The following is a 17,047-nucleotide window of genomic DNA, read 5'->3' as shown; positions in this document are numbered from 1 at the left end:
CCTCTCACTCAACCTCCATACCAAAACCCTGACATGTTTGTCACTGCATTTATTAAACAAAATACATTTATCAAATGAAACTAGTAGTAGTTTGCACAGTGAAGACATGTGATTGTGTTTACTATTCTCATATGCTACATTTATGACTTATTTAAATGTGTTGAACTTGTGTAGGTCATGAAAATTCGACATTCCCACTTGCAACGCACATTAAACTAGAGAATGCAATTTCTGGAGAAATCGCGTGTGAAGGCTCCGGAGTTGAAGCCATCTGGGTGGAAGCATGTGGAATGAAATTGAATGATTTTTGAATCATAGAGAATGAAATTGAATGAGTTTGAATCGTAGAGAATAGAATTGAATGAGAATGTGGATTGATAGTGAATGATGGAAGGTGGAAGTATGTTGAATAACACTAAATGGAAAAGAAGCCCGCATGGCGTTCTTTTTTGGAAGCGATTGGAGAAGTTGGAACGGTGAGAATCCGAAGAAAAATGTGGAAGGAGTAGCATGCGGGATAAAAGGAAATGGTGTGCAAGTGGTTACCGTGCGTGTGCGTTGCGTGGGACCGCCCCCACGCGCGTGTATCCGTGGAAGGAGTGAGTTTGAACGGGGTGATGAGTATGCGTGTGCATGCTGAATCTTGTTAAACCAGATTAAATAAAGAAATCAAGTTAAGACACAATATGGAAATAAAAAGTTTTATTTTTTTAAGCATTAAATAAATACAGTGGAACCTCGGTTCTGGAACGACTCTGAGGTCAAACAAATCGGAGTTCAAACAAAAAAAAAAGAGAAATTCTTGCTTCGCAGTTCGAACAAACCTCGGAGTTCGAACGCCGGTATGACGCGTGAGTGCGCACGCGAGGGTGGGGGCTGAGCGGCGTACGGGTGTAGATCGCTCTCTTTCTCTCTTTATGACCAACTGTTGTCGCGTGCGGACGTGCTGCGTTTTGCTCTCGCGTTTTATATCGGTGTACGAAGTGTTTTAGCCCCTAATCATGCCTCCAAAGAAAGTCAGTGCAAGCAGCAAAGGAGTGGTTTCGGTGTTCGAACAATTCGCTTTTCGAACAGGGTTCAGGAACGGATTATGGTCGAGAACCGAGGTTCCACTGTAATTACAAAACAAATCCCTCTTGGGGGACGAGGGGGTCCTCGGGGAATCGCTCCCTCCAGGTGGCGAGAGGGAGTGATCTTGTATTGTCGTCCCCGTCTATGACTTCCACCAGGTCCCCCCGAAGTCTGTAGCCCACCACCAGGAAGGGGGTATCTTCCAATTCCTGTGTAAAAGAACACTTTATGAACAGACGTAGGATGAACAGTTTTATTTTCATGACTTCTACTATCACACCCGAGAGCAACACAAACGTGCCCGTTTGACACTCGCTGTCGACTGAAAATAACAGGTGTTCAGGTAATCACGGTTCACCTTTCCAACGTAAAATTACGAAATTCAGAAAACGGGTGGTGAATAGATATTAAAGTCTGTCAATGGAAATATTTCAATCTAGTTGATTTTTTTCTACACATTTTGTATTAGCCGGCCTACTTACTTTGATCTCGGTGGAGTTGGTCGTTTGGAGGGAGAAGCCATAGGGTGAAGGCTTGCCCACAAGGTGGGTCACCTTCACCTTTTGGCCCACGTAAACGACAAAGAGATTCGCCTCCCTCCAACGCACCACCTTTGCCGACGCCCCGTCCTGTAATACAAAACGTACAATGAGAATTGCCCGCTGCAGCATATTTAGATTACAATAGTTGAGGTAAAACGCAAAATATTCACTTTTTGGAGGAGGATGACACCCATGGGCACGAGCTGGCCTCGCACCCTCACCATCCTGATGGCTTTGATCTAAGGGAGAAACAAAAGGATTAAACAATTTTATCACGCACACACTGAGACGGTGCGAGTGTGATACATTACTTCAGTGATGACGCCTTCGATGTTGACCAGGACCCCGTTCCTGGGGAACGTCCCGGATGTGGACTGTCCTGGCAATGGGAAGGATGAGCCGGGCGGCCTCCTCCCCCAACTCCCCAGACACTGTTACGTCTGCACAACGAAATAATTCAGTGTCTGGGCGGGAGAGGTGGACCCGCTCATCCCTCCCAACAGTATATTTTTTTAATAAGAAGCTCTGGCCCTCGGAAACCTCCGAGGCCAGAGCTTCAAAAAGCACCATGCGGCAGTGCGTTTTTCCATCACTGAGGGCTACGTTCACGTTTTTGAAAGTGGACCCAGCCGCCATCGTCCCGTCCTCTTAAAGAGTCCAATTTCGGTATGCCGTGGTGGCGCTCATGGCCACCACCTTCGCCCTAAGCGGCGCAGCAATCTTCATGGTGAAGATTTGTTCCATGCTGGAGAAACGGGGGGGAAAATTAAGGGAAGAATTTAGACCTACACCACAATATCAGTTAGATAAAAAATATGGCAACATGGATAAAAAGTAAAAAGGTTGCTAACCAAACATTTTCGGGTCAAGTGGATAACGAAACAAAAATGTTTAGTAAAATAAACTTAAACTGGTTGTCTTGTGGGTTATTCGTTTGAGTCAACATGTTAGGTTAAATGAATAACCCATTTTCATTTTTACAATTCCTTTTGGAAGTGATGAAATTTATTTATTTTTGTTACATTAAAAACATTTTCAAGTTAAAAATTAAATAAAAGCAGACGTGCATATACCCTGGGGTACGTCTAAACTAATTAACCATCCAACCATGTCATCAGAATGAAAAACGCCAGCACCTACCGACGGCTGTCGGCAATTAACAATTTTTTTGTGGCATAAAGAAAAACGTCGAATTTAAAATTAATTAAATCACAGCGAAAATACCTTTGAGCAAGGTAGATGTGAAAATATTCTAGGGAGAAAAATACAGGTGTCTAAGCCAATCAATCATCCTACCTTGTAGTCAGTCAAGTTGAAAAGACCAACGGCAAGTTTCTCACGTTTATATAGCCCTTGACGCATACCCACGGCTGACGGCAATTACGCATACCCACGGCTGACGGCAATTAACAATTAATGGAAACACGTTTTTATGTTTTAAAGACACTTAAATGTGTGGTATTTTTTTATTCTAATTATTTTCTTTACAGTTTGCTGATAAACTCAACATACTAGTTGCAGTTGCGCCCCCGAGTACAATACAAGACAGCGCTACTTTATTCATATAGCATATTTTACAAGGAGTTATGTACTGTTGCTCAAAAAAAAACCATCAGATTTAGGTATAACTCACAATACAAACTTCAATCATACATTTACAAATGAAAAACAATAATACAAACAAGAGGGAAAAATACACACAAAAAAATAAATAAAAGAAATGTCATTACCCACAAAAATACAGTATTTCAACAAAAGGTAGAATCAAAGTCAATGGGGTCAAAATAGTTTGGATTCCTTTCTTTCCGCATCTTGGGACCGGCTGTTGCATGGCAGTGGTTTCTTGAGGATTATTAGCAAATGTTGACACTCATACTTTGTCATACATACTAATCTGTAAAAATAGTCAACAACTTTACCGATCGGTTGTGCCGGAGACAGGATCAGATCTCGGAATAGAGCTTCCACACGTTTGTCAAACATGCGCATAGTCGTCACAGGATTGCTGCGTAGGATTTCACACTTGGTGGCCCAGTCGAGTTCAGCAAAATTCACCTGCTCACCTTGTTGTGCTTTAATGGCAGTGATGCCCTCCGGCCAACGCATTTCAGCAGCAGAAAATGTGCAGAAGAACGTGGGTGTGCCCAGCTGTCGGATCATGGCAAAAAGATCTTTTGTGGTTCTTTGCCAATAGGCTGGCGTGCCTCTCAACGGCGTCATGAAGCGGATCGCGTCTTTGCTGCGCACCAGCTTTTCAACTTCCCGCTTATCCTGCAACATAGAATTGTTTATTCTGCGACCATCCCTGGTAAAAGGTTTACCTTTGCGCAGCTGGATTCTCATGCTTGACGTCGCCTGGTAGATTTCAGCCACAAACTGAGCGAAAAACAGGTAATTTGTATCTCTGGCAAAACGCTCATCCACGCAACACAGACGCGTTTTGAAATATTTGCTCGGCGTGAGTTTAATCGGTCTGTCCTCATCGAGGGTGTTTTTCCCAGTTGGAAACTGGACAGGAAACGCCATGGCTTCGAGTTTGGGAGTCTTGAAAAAACTTACCGGGTTATTTCTTTCCGCGGGAGCGACGGAGTAAATTCCCTCAGTGAAACTCATTATTTCCTCCGACACGTCATTCGGTTGGAGACAAGACTCGAGGATAACTCCGCCGTTCGCTTCGTCGCCTTCTTCTGCGGTTTCGGCATTTTGTCGTCGCTGCGGTTTAACACTCTCACCGTTTAGAACGGCATCGCTCTCAAATCGGTCGATCTCCATCAGATCTTCCTCATCGTAGTCACGTTCACGCATTTCTTCTTCATCGGAGCTACTCTTGTCATCAGTGAGGGTCGGGTCGCAAAGGTCGGCGTCGTCGCAAATGGTAATGTCTCTGTACTGCGGGTGAATTTGTTTCAGTTTAATCAGGGCACTCACCAGGTTCGACCAAGTCACAGTTTGAAAGAGCTGATGGCCTTTGTAGGAAAGTCGTCGCTTCAGTTTCACTCTCAACAATTGAGAGCGACTTCTTACTCTGGGCAAGACGTTGACCGTCTCTTGTACTTCCGATGGCACGCACACGACATTTCCTCGAATGGCTCGTTGTTGACCCTTTGGAAGAGGTACAATTTTGGCAAATGAAATGCTTTTGGAAACAAGATGTCTCTCCAGTATGTTTAAATCACACAATTCAGCAGGAATGTCCGCAAGTTGGAGATTGTTAGCCACGGCGAGCGCTGGCATTTTACCATCTTTGAGATGCGCATGGCAGGTGTGGCATATCCACTCAAGCTTTCTCTCATCCGGAACTCTGCACAATGTCTTACACTGTTGATCACAAACGTGAACAAACTTTCCTGTGAGGCAACTTGCAACAATTGGCTTGTTTTTTTTATATTGGGACAGCTTACGTACTTGATTCGGAAATAACGCTCGGTGGCAAACCGTGCAAATGAAAGTTGGTCCGTTTTTTACCTGACCTTTAAATAGCTCAACGGCTTTCATGATTGTCGGTCATTTCTTTCTCTACATAGTCTGTTGATGATTCTATATCTTTGAAGCAGTTTCATCGCGGCGCGGTTTGTATTAGTTCTCGCTGCATCGTGGTTCGCTCGCCATAGCAATCTCATTTTTTCCTTTTGCTTGTCTCTGAATGCTGGGTCATTTGCATAACGTTGTTTAATATAGGAGCGCTGTTTGGTTCTAAAATCATCATCACGACTATATCTCTGTTTGATATAGGAGCGCTGTTTGGTTCTAAAGTCATCATCACGACTATATCTATTTTTGATATAGGAGCGCTGTTTGGTTCTAAAGTCATCATCACGACTATATCTCTGTTTGATATAGTAGCACTGTTTGGTTCGAAAGTCATCATCATGACTATATCTATTTTTGATATAGGAGCGCTGTTTGGTTCTAAAGTCATCATCACATCTATATCTCTGTTTGATATAGGAGCGCTGTTTGGTCCTAAATTCATCATCGTGTCTATATCTGTGTTTAATATAGGAGCGCAGTTTGGTCCGGAACGCATCAGCATTTTCACAATGTCTCTGTCTACTATAGGAGCACTTTTTGTTCCTAAAATCGTTATCCAAACTGTATCGCTTATTGATATTGGCGCACTGCCTTATTTTAATCGCGTCATCTTTGTAATAGCGTTTCATAACAAGTGCCTTTTTTTTTACACAAATATTTAGGTCTTGATGATAGCGAGTCATCATGTAAGACTGTTTACGTCGTCTGATCTCTGGAGTTTGTCTGTATATTTCCTTGTTTTTCATGTTGACATTTAATCGCCTTGTTGTCTGCTTTATAGCTTTCCCCGTTATCTTATGGTTTATTTTTTTCCCGAGCTTTAATTCGTCTTGAAAATTTTCTCCTGTCCTTTATCTCCATTTTCAGCAGTCGTGGGCCAAGCAATTTTGGACATACCTGCGTAGTGTCTTCATTGCGCGTTGTCAAACGAGACCAATCTGCGCATGGCGCCATCTCGTGGTCACTGGCGGTGTCATCAACAGGTTGAAATATTACCGGCATCAATTCATACTGGGTTGTAGGAGAAGTGCCAGCTGCGGTGAAAACCTGTACCAACTTATCTATCAGATCATTCAGAAATGTAAAAAGCACCATTACAGCTGTACCGTGTGACGTACCGTGAGCAGCAGGAAGCCCATCGCATTGTCGAGCATGCGGATCAAAATATCCACATCTTCCTTGGTGGTTTCGGAAAACAGCTACAAACAATGTATTCATCACAACAAGAGTGTGGCGGTTCTAAGAACTGAGCGGGAGGAAGACTGGACCCACAGGCAAGCATTGAGGTAGATTTATTGATAGGATCGGGGGGAGAGGAGCGGGCTCGGAAGCCAGGGAAGGAGGGCAGGTGGTGGAGCGGCGAGGCGGTGCAAGTGCGCCCGCAGCAGTGGAGAGATGCGCGCCGGCGGAGGTGCAGCGGGGGTGACGGGCGGAGAGCAGACCGGCGCTGTGGCGGGATGAGCGCGGGCGAGGAGATCGGCGTGGAGGCGAAGACGGCGGCGAGCCGGCGGAAGCGGAGAATGGCAGGCAGGCGGCGTAGGAACGGCCGAGATGCGAATGGCGCTCTGGAACTCGGCGGCTGAGGGTCGGGCTCGGACAGGCGCTGGGCGGCTGGAGGGAGAACGAGGACAGACAGGGGTTAACTCGGAGAGCTTGTCACTCGAACCAGGCGTGTGCGAGGCGAACGACGACATGAGCCGGGTACCACGGTAGGTCACGGGATCATCCGGCGTCTGGCTCCTGGCAGCGCTGAGCTTTTAAACCCCGCGGTGATTGCTGTTGACAAGTTGCAGCTGTGCGGGAGCCGACGCCCTCTCCAGCCGGAGGTGTGCCTGGCGGGAGATTGCCGGAAATCTGAAAAGAGAGAAACTCGCCAGGCCCCCCCCCCAAACCCGAACCCCCACAGTACCCCCCCCCCCCCTCAACGGACGCCTCCTGGCGTCCTACCTGGCTTGTCTGGGTGTAGGGCATAAAACTCCCGGATCGGGGAGTCGCTCAAGAAGAGCTTGCGGGGGATCCATGAGCGTTCCTCCGGACCGTAACCCTCCCAGTCTACAAGGTACTGGAAACCCCTCCCCCGACGCCTCACGTCCAACACTCTGGACACAGTAAAAGCTGGGTGGTCGTCGATCATCAGGGGGGGTGGAGGGGAGATGGTCGGAGGGCTTAGAGGGCTGGAAGACACCGGCTTGAGGAGAGAAACGTGAAATGTAGGGTGGATTTTGAGGGAATCGGGAAGCTTGAGCCTGACGGAGCAGGGGTTGATGATTTTGGTGATGGGGAAGGGACCAATGTATCGCGGGGACAGCTTACGTGACTCGGTTAGGAGGGGAAGGTCGCGGGTCGAGAGCCAGACCAGTTGACCGGCCTGGTAGTCGGGGGCCGGGGTTCGATGACGGTCGGAGCTTGTTCCGCTGCGCCGAGCGGGTGAGGGAAGCTTTTACCTCCGCCCAGACTCCCTTGGCCCGACGGATGTGCTCCTGAACGGAGGGGACCGCCACTGCGTGCTCCTGTTCTGCAAAAAGGGGGGGTTGGTACACTCTAAAAAAGGATTGGTGAGATTAACCAAAAAAATGACCAATCTAGTTGGTAGTTATGTGTCCGACTGATCTTTTGGTTAAAACAACCAATTGAGAATTGATAGTGTTTTCAACCAATGTTTATTGTTTGTTGGTTCCAACCAATACACATCAGTCCTTTTGACCAAGATATTGGTTAATTTGTGTAGAACCCTAATGGGAGTAACCAATATAAATTGGCTGGATCAGAACCATCTATATTGGTTATAATGACTATTTTAATTGGTTATATTGGACCATTAATATTGCCACTGCAGGCTTGAAATTTAACACCCATATCTGGAGTAAATAAATGACCAAGGTTAAAACACCAATGCACTTTATTTTCATTTCAACAACAATAAACTATATACAACAATACATACATAATACTATAATACAATACATTGCAGTATACAAAACGTTTTAGAACATAATATTTGGAACTATTGATGTTGCGATACAACAATCACTATTTTGTTTTTATGAGTCCAACTAGTTCTTTAACTCGTGGGGTCAAGACATCAGAGGTTGTGACAATGCCATACACACCCCTCTGAAGAAACATCCATACATCTGCAACTTCTGCTGGGTATTCCACATTAAAAACAAAAAATAACTTAAAGCAGATATCTACCGTTTTGATAAGAGAATCGAATTGGCAGATTACATCATCATAAAGGAGGTAAAACATATTTGCTGCCAAGACTGTGGCCCCAGAGGCAACTATTTGGGGCTGGTGTGTGATCCCTCTCTTTTCACATTCCTCCTCCCGTTTCCTTTTATAAGCAAGGAGGTATGTTCCAGGCTGGAATGAGAATAGAAAATACAGTTTACTGCATTTCAAAACAGAATGGCTAAAACATGCAAGTACTAATTTCAATTTGCTATATGTGTCAAGACTCTTAAAAACATAAGCATCCAGCTAATCTTGGACATGCACACCATCTGTAGGTCAATGAATGCCCTGCGTCCCTCTGCAATGGTGGGCCTCCATTTTTTCTTGGTTGACTGTGTTGACACTAGTCGTGGGGGCAGCAAGGCTGGCAGCAAAAATAAGATGGTTGCTGCAATTTCTTCTGCAATGTGGAAAATTAAAAAAGAAAGAAGTAATAATGGCAGTAACCAGACCAGCAGCCCCAATGCAAAATTCTAATATATTGATCAGTTTTGATAAAATGCAATTAAGCCTTTGATCCTCCGAATATGTCCAAAATTTTCAAATTGACGGAAAATTCTCCTCCCTGTAATACCGTATTTTCACGACGATAAGGCACTCTTAAAAGTCTTAAATTTTGTTCAACATGGACGGGGCGCCTTATAATCTGTCGCACCTTACGTGTGCACTGAGTTGCAAAATCTGTAATTGTTGTATGACTATGATGAGCCGCTTGACAGACTGGGACCATTTCTAGTTGACGCGCTACTTATATAGGGGCGGGGCATGTTCAGCAGATTCAACACGTCCAATCGGCTAAGGCTGTCGTGTTTAATTCTAGCGAATCAGTGCACTGGACAAGAATAGGAAGTGACGAGAGCAAAAAAACTGTGAAAATTGAAGGTATTTATTTCTCAAGGACTAAATGAACTTTGTTCATTTTCACATTTCTATACACATAATAGCTGGTTGGACAGAAGAGCGCTAAGTAATCACTTCCATTCAAGAAAAAATATTATTTCACATCAACGTCAAAGGCTACGCATTGACTATCGCTGCCAATGGCATGGAGGGGTACTACTTCACACGCATGCGCAGAAGGTGCGGAGTAGTTTGCGCCTCTGTCGCCTTTTGCGGTGTGTGCTTTCGTCATTTTCCGGTCCAATGCGAAAGTTGGTCAGAACAGCCAACCCCGCATTGGTGTGTTGAGGCCTTTAGAGACATTCCATTAACACTATTTTTTTTTTTAAATTACCAAATTGGACATACTTCTTACACAGCGATGACTTAGTTGTGTTTTTTGTCTTTATTGTTTGGAAATGGAACCCGGTGTCAAAAATGGCTTCAAGAGTTACAAAGTGACTTTTTAAGGAGTGCTTGAGTGTTAAATTATACTAGTAATCACACTCACCCTGAGATGGCAAATATTCCTCCTGCATTTCCATCATGTCCAGTTTGGAACCAGGTGACAAATTGGGGTTGAATAGCTCTGCTAGCAGCTGCTTCGCAGAGCTGTCCTTGCAGTCCATTTTCAGCTGTGGTAGTAACTTTTTGGCATAACTCTCCCACTTAGACGTAAAGTGGCTCGTCACATCACTGAACAGCATCTGAAAGTCTTCATCAATCTGTTAAAAAAATTAAAAGGACAAAAATTAGAAAGTCAAAGAAAGTGTCCTAAATAGTGATCTTAACAAAAAGTAACGCACGCATAGCTTACCCATATGTAAGCATCTGGATCTGCAAAACGAGGATAGGCAGTCAAAATCTCACTTATGGATGGTTGCTCAGCTCCATGTATCCAGTACATCCTGGACTGTCTGGTGTCTGCCATGTAGGTCCTCATTAGGTGTCGGGGCTCTATATTGTGCTTAAGCCAGTTGCGCTTTTCTGTTATCGTGGCTTCCATAACATCTGGTGCTGAAATTTAAAAACTGACATTTACCATTCTACCACAGATAAGTAATTTAAAGCAACAACATCACAAGGGACATCTAATTAGTGCAGCACACTCTATCAGGATCAATATTGGCACATGGAATATGTATATCGCAGACATGCAATAATTTTCTTTTGGAATTGTATGCTTCTATTTAAATTAGACCAGTCAGATGCAAAATTAAATGTGCATCACCATCCAATAGTTAAACTATACCAAGTCTAATTAGACCTACCGTATATTCGCGACTATAAGGCACACTTAGAAGTCTCAAATTTCCCCCAAAACTAACAAGGCATGCCTATGCGGCATGCCTATTCGATAGACTGAACAACTCTCTCGACTAGTGAGCCTGTCCCTTTGGGGCATTGCAGAGTGCATGTTCGCACACCCTGCTGGCCAAAGTCTGCGTCATCTATGCTATATATATATATATATATATTCGCACTCTTTGGATTATCTCCCGCGAAACGTTAGGCAAGCCCCCTCCCTTCCCATCTTTAAAACTAGTCTTAAAATAATTTTTTATTCTTTGGCTTTTGAATCACCAAAAGACTTTGTTTTTTGGTTTTACTGTTTTTATGCTTTTTACTGTCTTCATTATTAATTTGTTTTATTTTTTGGTTGTTGTATAACTTACATTTCTCCATGTACAGCAGTATGCATACAGCGGTGGTTGTCTTAAAGTGCTTTATAAATCCAGTTGAGTTGAGATGCTCTTACCAATGACAGTAATTCCACGACCACAAAGTGAGTTATGAGCCTTTCCAGACACTTTGTGAACAGTGACAGCTCTCCCTCCTTTTTGTTTGCTGACTTTCCGTTGGAGGTTCAGAAAACGTTCCTGGATATAGCCAGTCGCAGGGATTTTTCCCTTCGCAGCGGAGAAAAAATGATCCTGAAGTTGAAAAGTTAAATAAGAGCACAATTAGTTCAAAATTAACTCAGCGTTCATTTACTATTAGACAATCAGATGATAGTGAGGGAGTAGACCCACAGAGCCCCAATTAGCTGGTGATGGGGTACCACCTTCTATATGATTCGGAAAACCAGTCTCATTAGCGCCATTTGGCCGCAAAAAATTCTAATGGAAAAGCGAATATCTGTGGCCAAGCGAGATTGTCTCGTGTTACATACATATACATATATATATATATATATTAAAGGATAATGTAAATGGCAGTCAATTTAAAACTGAACAAAGGTTAGACTGCTCGGAGCCACTTTTGTGATCCTGGCATGGAAGTCCATTGTTTCAGAGGGGTCTCGTTCACACCTCCTGTGGTGCAGCTGTGATCTAATCTTCCTGCATTCCTCTCCTGAGTGTCTGGTCATTAGCATGGTCTAAACTTCAGTTACACTTAAAGGATTTCATACTTTTGACTATTAAAGGAATATAAGAGTTTGAGCTTAACATAGTTCATTAGATGTTGGTGCATCCAATGTATGAAAATGTGATATTGTAAAATGCTGAGAGTGTGACTGGTGGCGCGAAACTGGTTGCGGGGGTTGTGCATGAATGGAATGTTTTAGAAGCAGATGGTGCTGAGCGAGACGAGATGACTCCGGGAGCATTGGCTGAAGGAGCGGCCATCGGGGGATCGCACGCAGGAGGAGCCACGGGATTCGGCGGGAGGAGAAAGACCAATGAGAGCGAGCTAAAGTTAACTGCAATACACATAGCCAATAGAATCATGCCAGGATGCCTTTGTCTGTGCCATTTTGCATGTTGTATAGTATGAATCAGTACTGGGCAACTCGGAGGTAGAACACATTCGCTGGTGGCATGAGAGGTGTAGAGTTGTATTGAGAGGGACTCGAGATCCAGGTGCCATGTAGAAATCTGTGTATTGGGAATAAATCCATTCGAGCGTGAAAATGCCGGCTTCCTGATACCTTTCTATTGCAGAACGAGCGCGCATATTGTTGGATGAGTGAGAGTTGGGTAAGGTCGCAAATTGGAGTCAGATTACTTATTTGAGTTTACATTGGGTTAAAGTGAAATTCTAACATTGATATAAAGATAAATTCCAACAATTTATGGTGACCCCGACGTGATGCATGAGAGGTAATAGAAGTCTGGGACTTCAAAGAGAGTCTGGGACTCTAAGAAAAGAAAAGAAGTTTGGAACTTCGAGGAAAACCACTGGAGACCGGGTCTCCCACGTCCACACCAGGTGACGACCTGATAAAGAATAAAGGAGCCGCACATCCGACCGGCCTTCCTCTTGGGCCCACAGTGACATAAGGTAAGCAGATCCTTTTCAAATTCTGCATATTGGCAACGCTAAATTATAAGAGGAAGGCGGAGTGGAACGGCGTTAAAATATATAAATAAATATATAAATAAATAAGTATAAAAGTGTGGACAATAGTAGTGTAAAATCTGGATCTGGGATTTACCTACTAGAATAGTTTGGAACTATTCGTGGTTCAGATACGATATGGTTAAATAAATAAATAAATATATAAATAACTAAGTGTAAAAGTGTGGACGATAGTAGTGTAAAATCTGGGATTTACCTACTAGAATAGTTTGGAACTATTTGTGGTTAAGATACGATATGGTTAAATAAATATATAAATAAATAAGTGTAAAAGTGTGGACGATAGTAGTGTAAAATCTGGGATTTACCTACTAGAATAGTTTGGAACTATTCGTGGTTAAGATACGATATGGTTAAATAAATAAATAAATATATACATAAATAAGTGTAATAGTGTGGACGATAGTAGTGTAAAATCTGGGATTTACCTACTAGAATAGTTTGGAACTATTCGTGGTTAAGATACGATTTAAAATATCAGAGTGGAAGCGGTGTGAATGTAAAGGCTAAAATTGTTCTGCGTAAGAAGTGTGTTTGGGACACGCACGAGTGGATTTTGATTTCAAGATGGCGAAGGAGAGGAAGTGTGATAGTGGTCTCGGGTCCCGGGTGTGGCACGGAGATTAAGGATAAATTCATAAAAATGAAACATAAAAAAGAGAAGAAAAACATGAAGTAGGGATGAAATAAGAAAAGAGAAAGAAAGAAAGCTAGAGAAAAGAGAAGAAATTGTGTCAGTGTAGCGATTGGAAGTTCAATAAGAAAAGAAAAGGAATGTGAAAAAGATGCAGAATGTGTAGAAAAGAGAAAGGGACAATTAATGTTCCATTGAAAGGAGGATGGTGAAACAGGCAGTATTGAAATGCACAGATGGAAATGACACGAAGAAAAAGAAAAAGATTGGTGTTATGAAATCTTAATTGAAGGAAGCTTTGAGAGCATGAGAAGCCTTTGCAAGAGCATAGGTGGTTCCTGACTTTGTAGTTTGTGATTTGATACCTTGATTGTTTGAGTGGCTTTGGTAAGGCTACAGTGAATTTGGAAAATTAAAGGAAAAAAATAAGAGTGAGAAAGATTTTACAGAAGGCAATGGGTAGAGGTGTAATCGTAAAATCATGAGTGTGCTGTAACAGAGAGTTCACAGCCCTTTGAAGTTAGATGCTCGTTCCCAAGTAGGGGGAGGAAGTCAGAGAAAGAGGATGAAGTGATTGAAAAAGTGGAAGAAAAGACGGAATGTCTGAGAGGCATTCATCCACAGTTGCCAGACTCGCAACAGTATGTGTTTGAGCCGCCGCCCGTTCCGACGGCGCAATTAATGGCCGCGTAGTCACATTGGGGGGGCAGAATGGTTTGAGATGCAAAAGATAACGATTCATGGATGGCACCAGCGACCATACAATTGATCGAACAGGCTGTGAATAATGAGAGAGAGGGTGTGCGGAGAACAGCAGGGGAGTGTGGAGACGCCCGTGCTGGCCCCAGGGGGGGGAAGCACCAGCAGGAACATGTAAACATTTCAGACACAAGAGGAAGAACAGGCATCAATGGCAGTCGTTCACTGATTGAAAAGGAAGATATGCCTTTTGGTGCTCTCGAAAGAAGGTCACAGTCCTTTTGTTTCAGAGGTGTGTCTCGGCACCCCCCCTCGATGTTGCAGACGATCTAATCTTCAGGCATCTGCCTCTCCTTGAGGTGTTCTCATGTGGTCGAGCATGGGTCGCACTGTGGAGCAATTTTTTGCAGTGCTAGTGTAGTAAGGTACGGGATAAAGTATATATTCAACTGAACAATAAATATAAATTAGCAGGGAATTAGAACGCAAGTTAAACACTGAAACATGCAGAGGACACCTGAGGAACAGCAGGGCGGCGACAATCTTATTAAAATTTACATTTTTAAGCAAAGGGATTATGGTTTTGGGATAAGTTTTAAGTGAAGTATTCTATGAACATGTTGAAAGAAAATCTTTGGAAAGGGGAATATCTAGCCATTGGAGATTGGTTTACCAAATATAAAGTTGGACTAAATAGTTTTGTAGATGATTTATTAACTGATGTGTATTAAATGTGACAAAGGTGGAAGACAGATGTTTTTTTTTGACTGTACGACGCGAACGCTGACATGACAATTTTAGAGGATATGACATCATTCCATAAATACCAGACTGCTAACATTCGCATCTATGAGCTGTTTGATGTCACAGGTGCAGTTTCGTCAGCTACGTCCTTGAGAGGAGAAACAACTTCACGGGGAGTGAATGGGAAAATCCAGAGACCCACAGTTGTAAATTTTGGCATACGCTGGCTAAATTAAGGCAAAATTATGGATCTGCCAGCACAAATCTCAGTGAAATCAAGGCGGACGCGCCAAGGGAGGGGTCTCTGTGTGGAATTGGAAAGTATCGTTTGGTGAATGAAAGTGTGAAAGAAAAGTGTTTGTATGCATATGTGGTTTGAGTGAATGTTGTAGGGACGGGCCTCAGGACAGAAAATTGTTTGAGGTCACCGGCAAGCCCTTACAGTACTTAGGATGCGATGGGTGGACAGGTCTGATCAACCTGAATCCCTATTGCACTCCCGAGTATTGATTTTCAAATTGTTTTTGGAGAAAGATTGGAGTAATTAAATTCAAGCATCAAGTGAATGATTGATTGACGTTATTACACAAAATTTATGCAAAACTGAATGTTTTGGAAGGAAGATAATTTGTCTCTTCTCACTGGCAATTGCCACACCTCCAGTTCTGTCCACAGGTTTGAGGTGACATGTGACCAGTGTGACCAGAAGGCCAGAGAATGCTTCAAATAGCGCCTCACCACTACCATCCCAGAGGTTCTCCTCAACAAGGAGGGAGATATAAGATATATTCACATTGGATGCGCGACTAGATAACACACACCCAGTCCAGGATAGGGCAAAATTTTCTTGGATTGTTCAGACTTTTCCATATAATACAGCACCACAGCAGTGATACTTGAAGTTAATGTCGAATTAGTGGCACTGTTTTTATGGAAAATTACTCACTTAACGCAAGGGTAAGTTGTTGTAGAGGAGATATTTCAGACAAAAATGACCCTGAAGTGGTCACAAGCACGTGTCTCATGTTGGATGTATGAAATTTTATTCTGATATTTTCCATTGTAACGTATTTCATTGTATTTAGGACTAAGACATTGTAAAACATTGTTTGGAAGAACTTATAGAATACCTCAAATTTAAGAACAAATGGGAAATAGTTGTTAAAGCAACTTTAGCTGACCATATGTGAAAAGTGTTAGGAAAACAAAAGACAGGCGCAAATTTAGAGTGACAAAGCTCTTTCCGTCTCCCAGCAGGGCAGTAATCTAGTAAAGCCAGGATACTGGGTGCTTGTAAGAAGTTTGAAGATAAGACATTCGTAATTACCCAAGGGGGGATTCCATGTTAAGTGTTAGTGACAGCTCTCACAGCTGTAAAGATAGCAGAAAGGTCAACATTGGTTTATTTGACACGTTGTAAAAAGGTCACGTTGGTTGAAATCTCCTACAAAGGAGACACCAGACTAAGAGGTTTATACAGAGTTACAAGCGGGACAAAATTTATTTCAGAGGAACTATCCTCACTTGAGGCCGAGGCCAGATCTGCTGACCAGCATGATGGTCACCAGCTAAATGGGGACACCTCAGGTGAGATTGGCTGTGCCGTGCATCAGATATTTCTGGCCCGTTGGGGTCGATGTTGCTGTGTCTTTCAGGTGGGGAAAAGGGAGACAGGCCTGGTCTATGTGGCCAGGGCGAGACATGAATGGAGTGAGACTTCCGGCAGTGACCCATCCAATAATGTCGACATTACACAGCTGTTCCAGTTGGCCGTCCACAAGGGCGTGCACCTTCCAGTGGCAGACATCAGGCGAAATAGTCCATGAATGAAATAATGCTAATCGGCCTAAGTAGAACACATTTTGTACCTAACTTTGCACGACATCAGAAAAGGAATATATGGGATTGGATTAAGGAGCGTGACTAAAATTGTTGTACTTGCAGGTTTAGAAGGCCAAGAGAGATAAGAAAAAAGGAGGCAGCTGCTCCTTCCACTTCTGCTGCTTCTGGGCAAGGTTCGGGTGACGCAGCGCCACAGCAGACTGGCTGCTGTCTGTAGCAGGCCAGTCAACGAGGTTGGGATTGCAGTAAAAGAGGTATGGGTGATTACAGACGGGGGTTGTGAGTGGGGTGTGCTCTTGCTGCGGGGTGTGGGGTCACTGGGTGATGAGCTGTCCATGCCGAGCCACTTTCTGGAATGTGCCATCCTCCGGTGCCATATCTGTCACAAAGAGCTCCACCAGCGCAGGGGGCGCCACCGTTACCCACTCCCAACGCACTTGACACAAACCCGCTCGTACCCCATTCCATGACAGGGGGCAGCGGAGCTTCAGCATTCGAGGACTAG

The 17,047-nt window shown here is 43.6% G+C and overlaps 1 protein-coding gene across 1 annotated transcript; it reads right to left on the bottom strand.

Moving 5' to 3' along the window:
* Nucleotides 1-1,429: 1,429 nt before the first annotated feature.
* LOC148321085 (uncharacterized) lies at nt 1,430-10,167 on the bottom strand. Its single transcript, XM_088318280.1, has 12 exons — nt 10,078-10,167; nt 9,772-9,985; nt 7,458-7,659; nt 7,092-7,243; nt 6,908-6,976; nt 6,640-6,755; nt 6,263-6,343; nt 6,042-6,155; nt 3,533-4,931; nt 1,925-2,358; nt 1,784-1,852; nt 1,430-1,700 (listed from the first exon to the last, which is right to left on the bottom strand). Exons 1-10 carry the CDS (start codon nt 10,165-10,167, stop codon nt 2,336-2,338), a joined length of 2,460 nt encoding a protein of 819 aa, XP_088174406.1. The 3' UTR covers nt 1,430-1,700; nt 1,784-1,852; nt 1,925-2,335.
* Between the last annotated feature and the right edge of the window lie 6,880 nt (nt 10,168-17,047).

The sequence above is a fragment of the Idiotropiscis lumnitzeri genome, chromosome 16 (assembly GCF_059441095.1).
Source record: "Idiotropiscis lumnitzeri isolate Australia: NSW breed Sydney's pygmy pipehorse chromosome 16, RoL_Ilum_1.0, whole genome shotgun sequence".
Classification (NCBI taxonomy): Eukaryota; Metazoa; Chordata; class Actinopteri; order Syngnathiformes; family Syngnathidae; genus Idiotropiscis; species Idiotropiscis lumnitzeri.
Note: the sequence above shows the minus strand (reverse complement) of the source record. Positions and strands in the feature narration are given on the sequence as shown.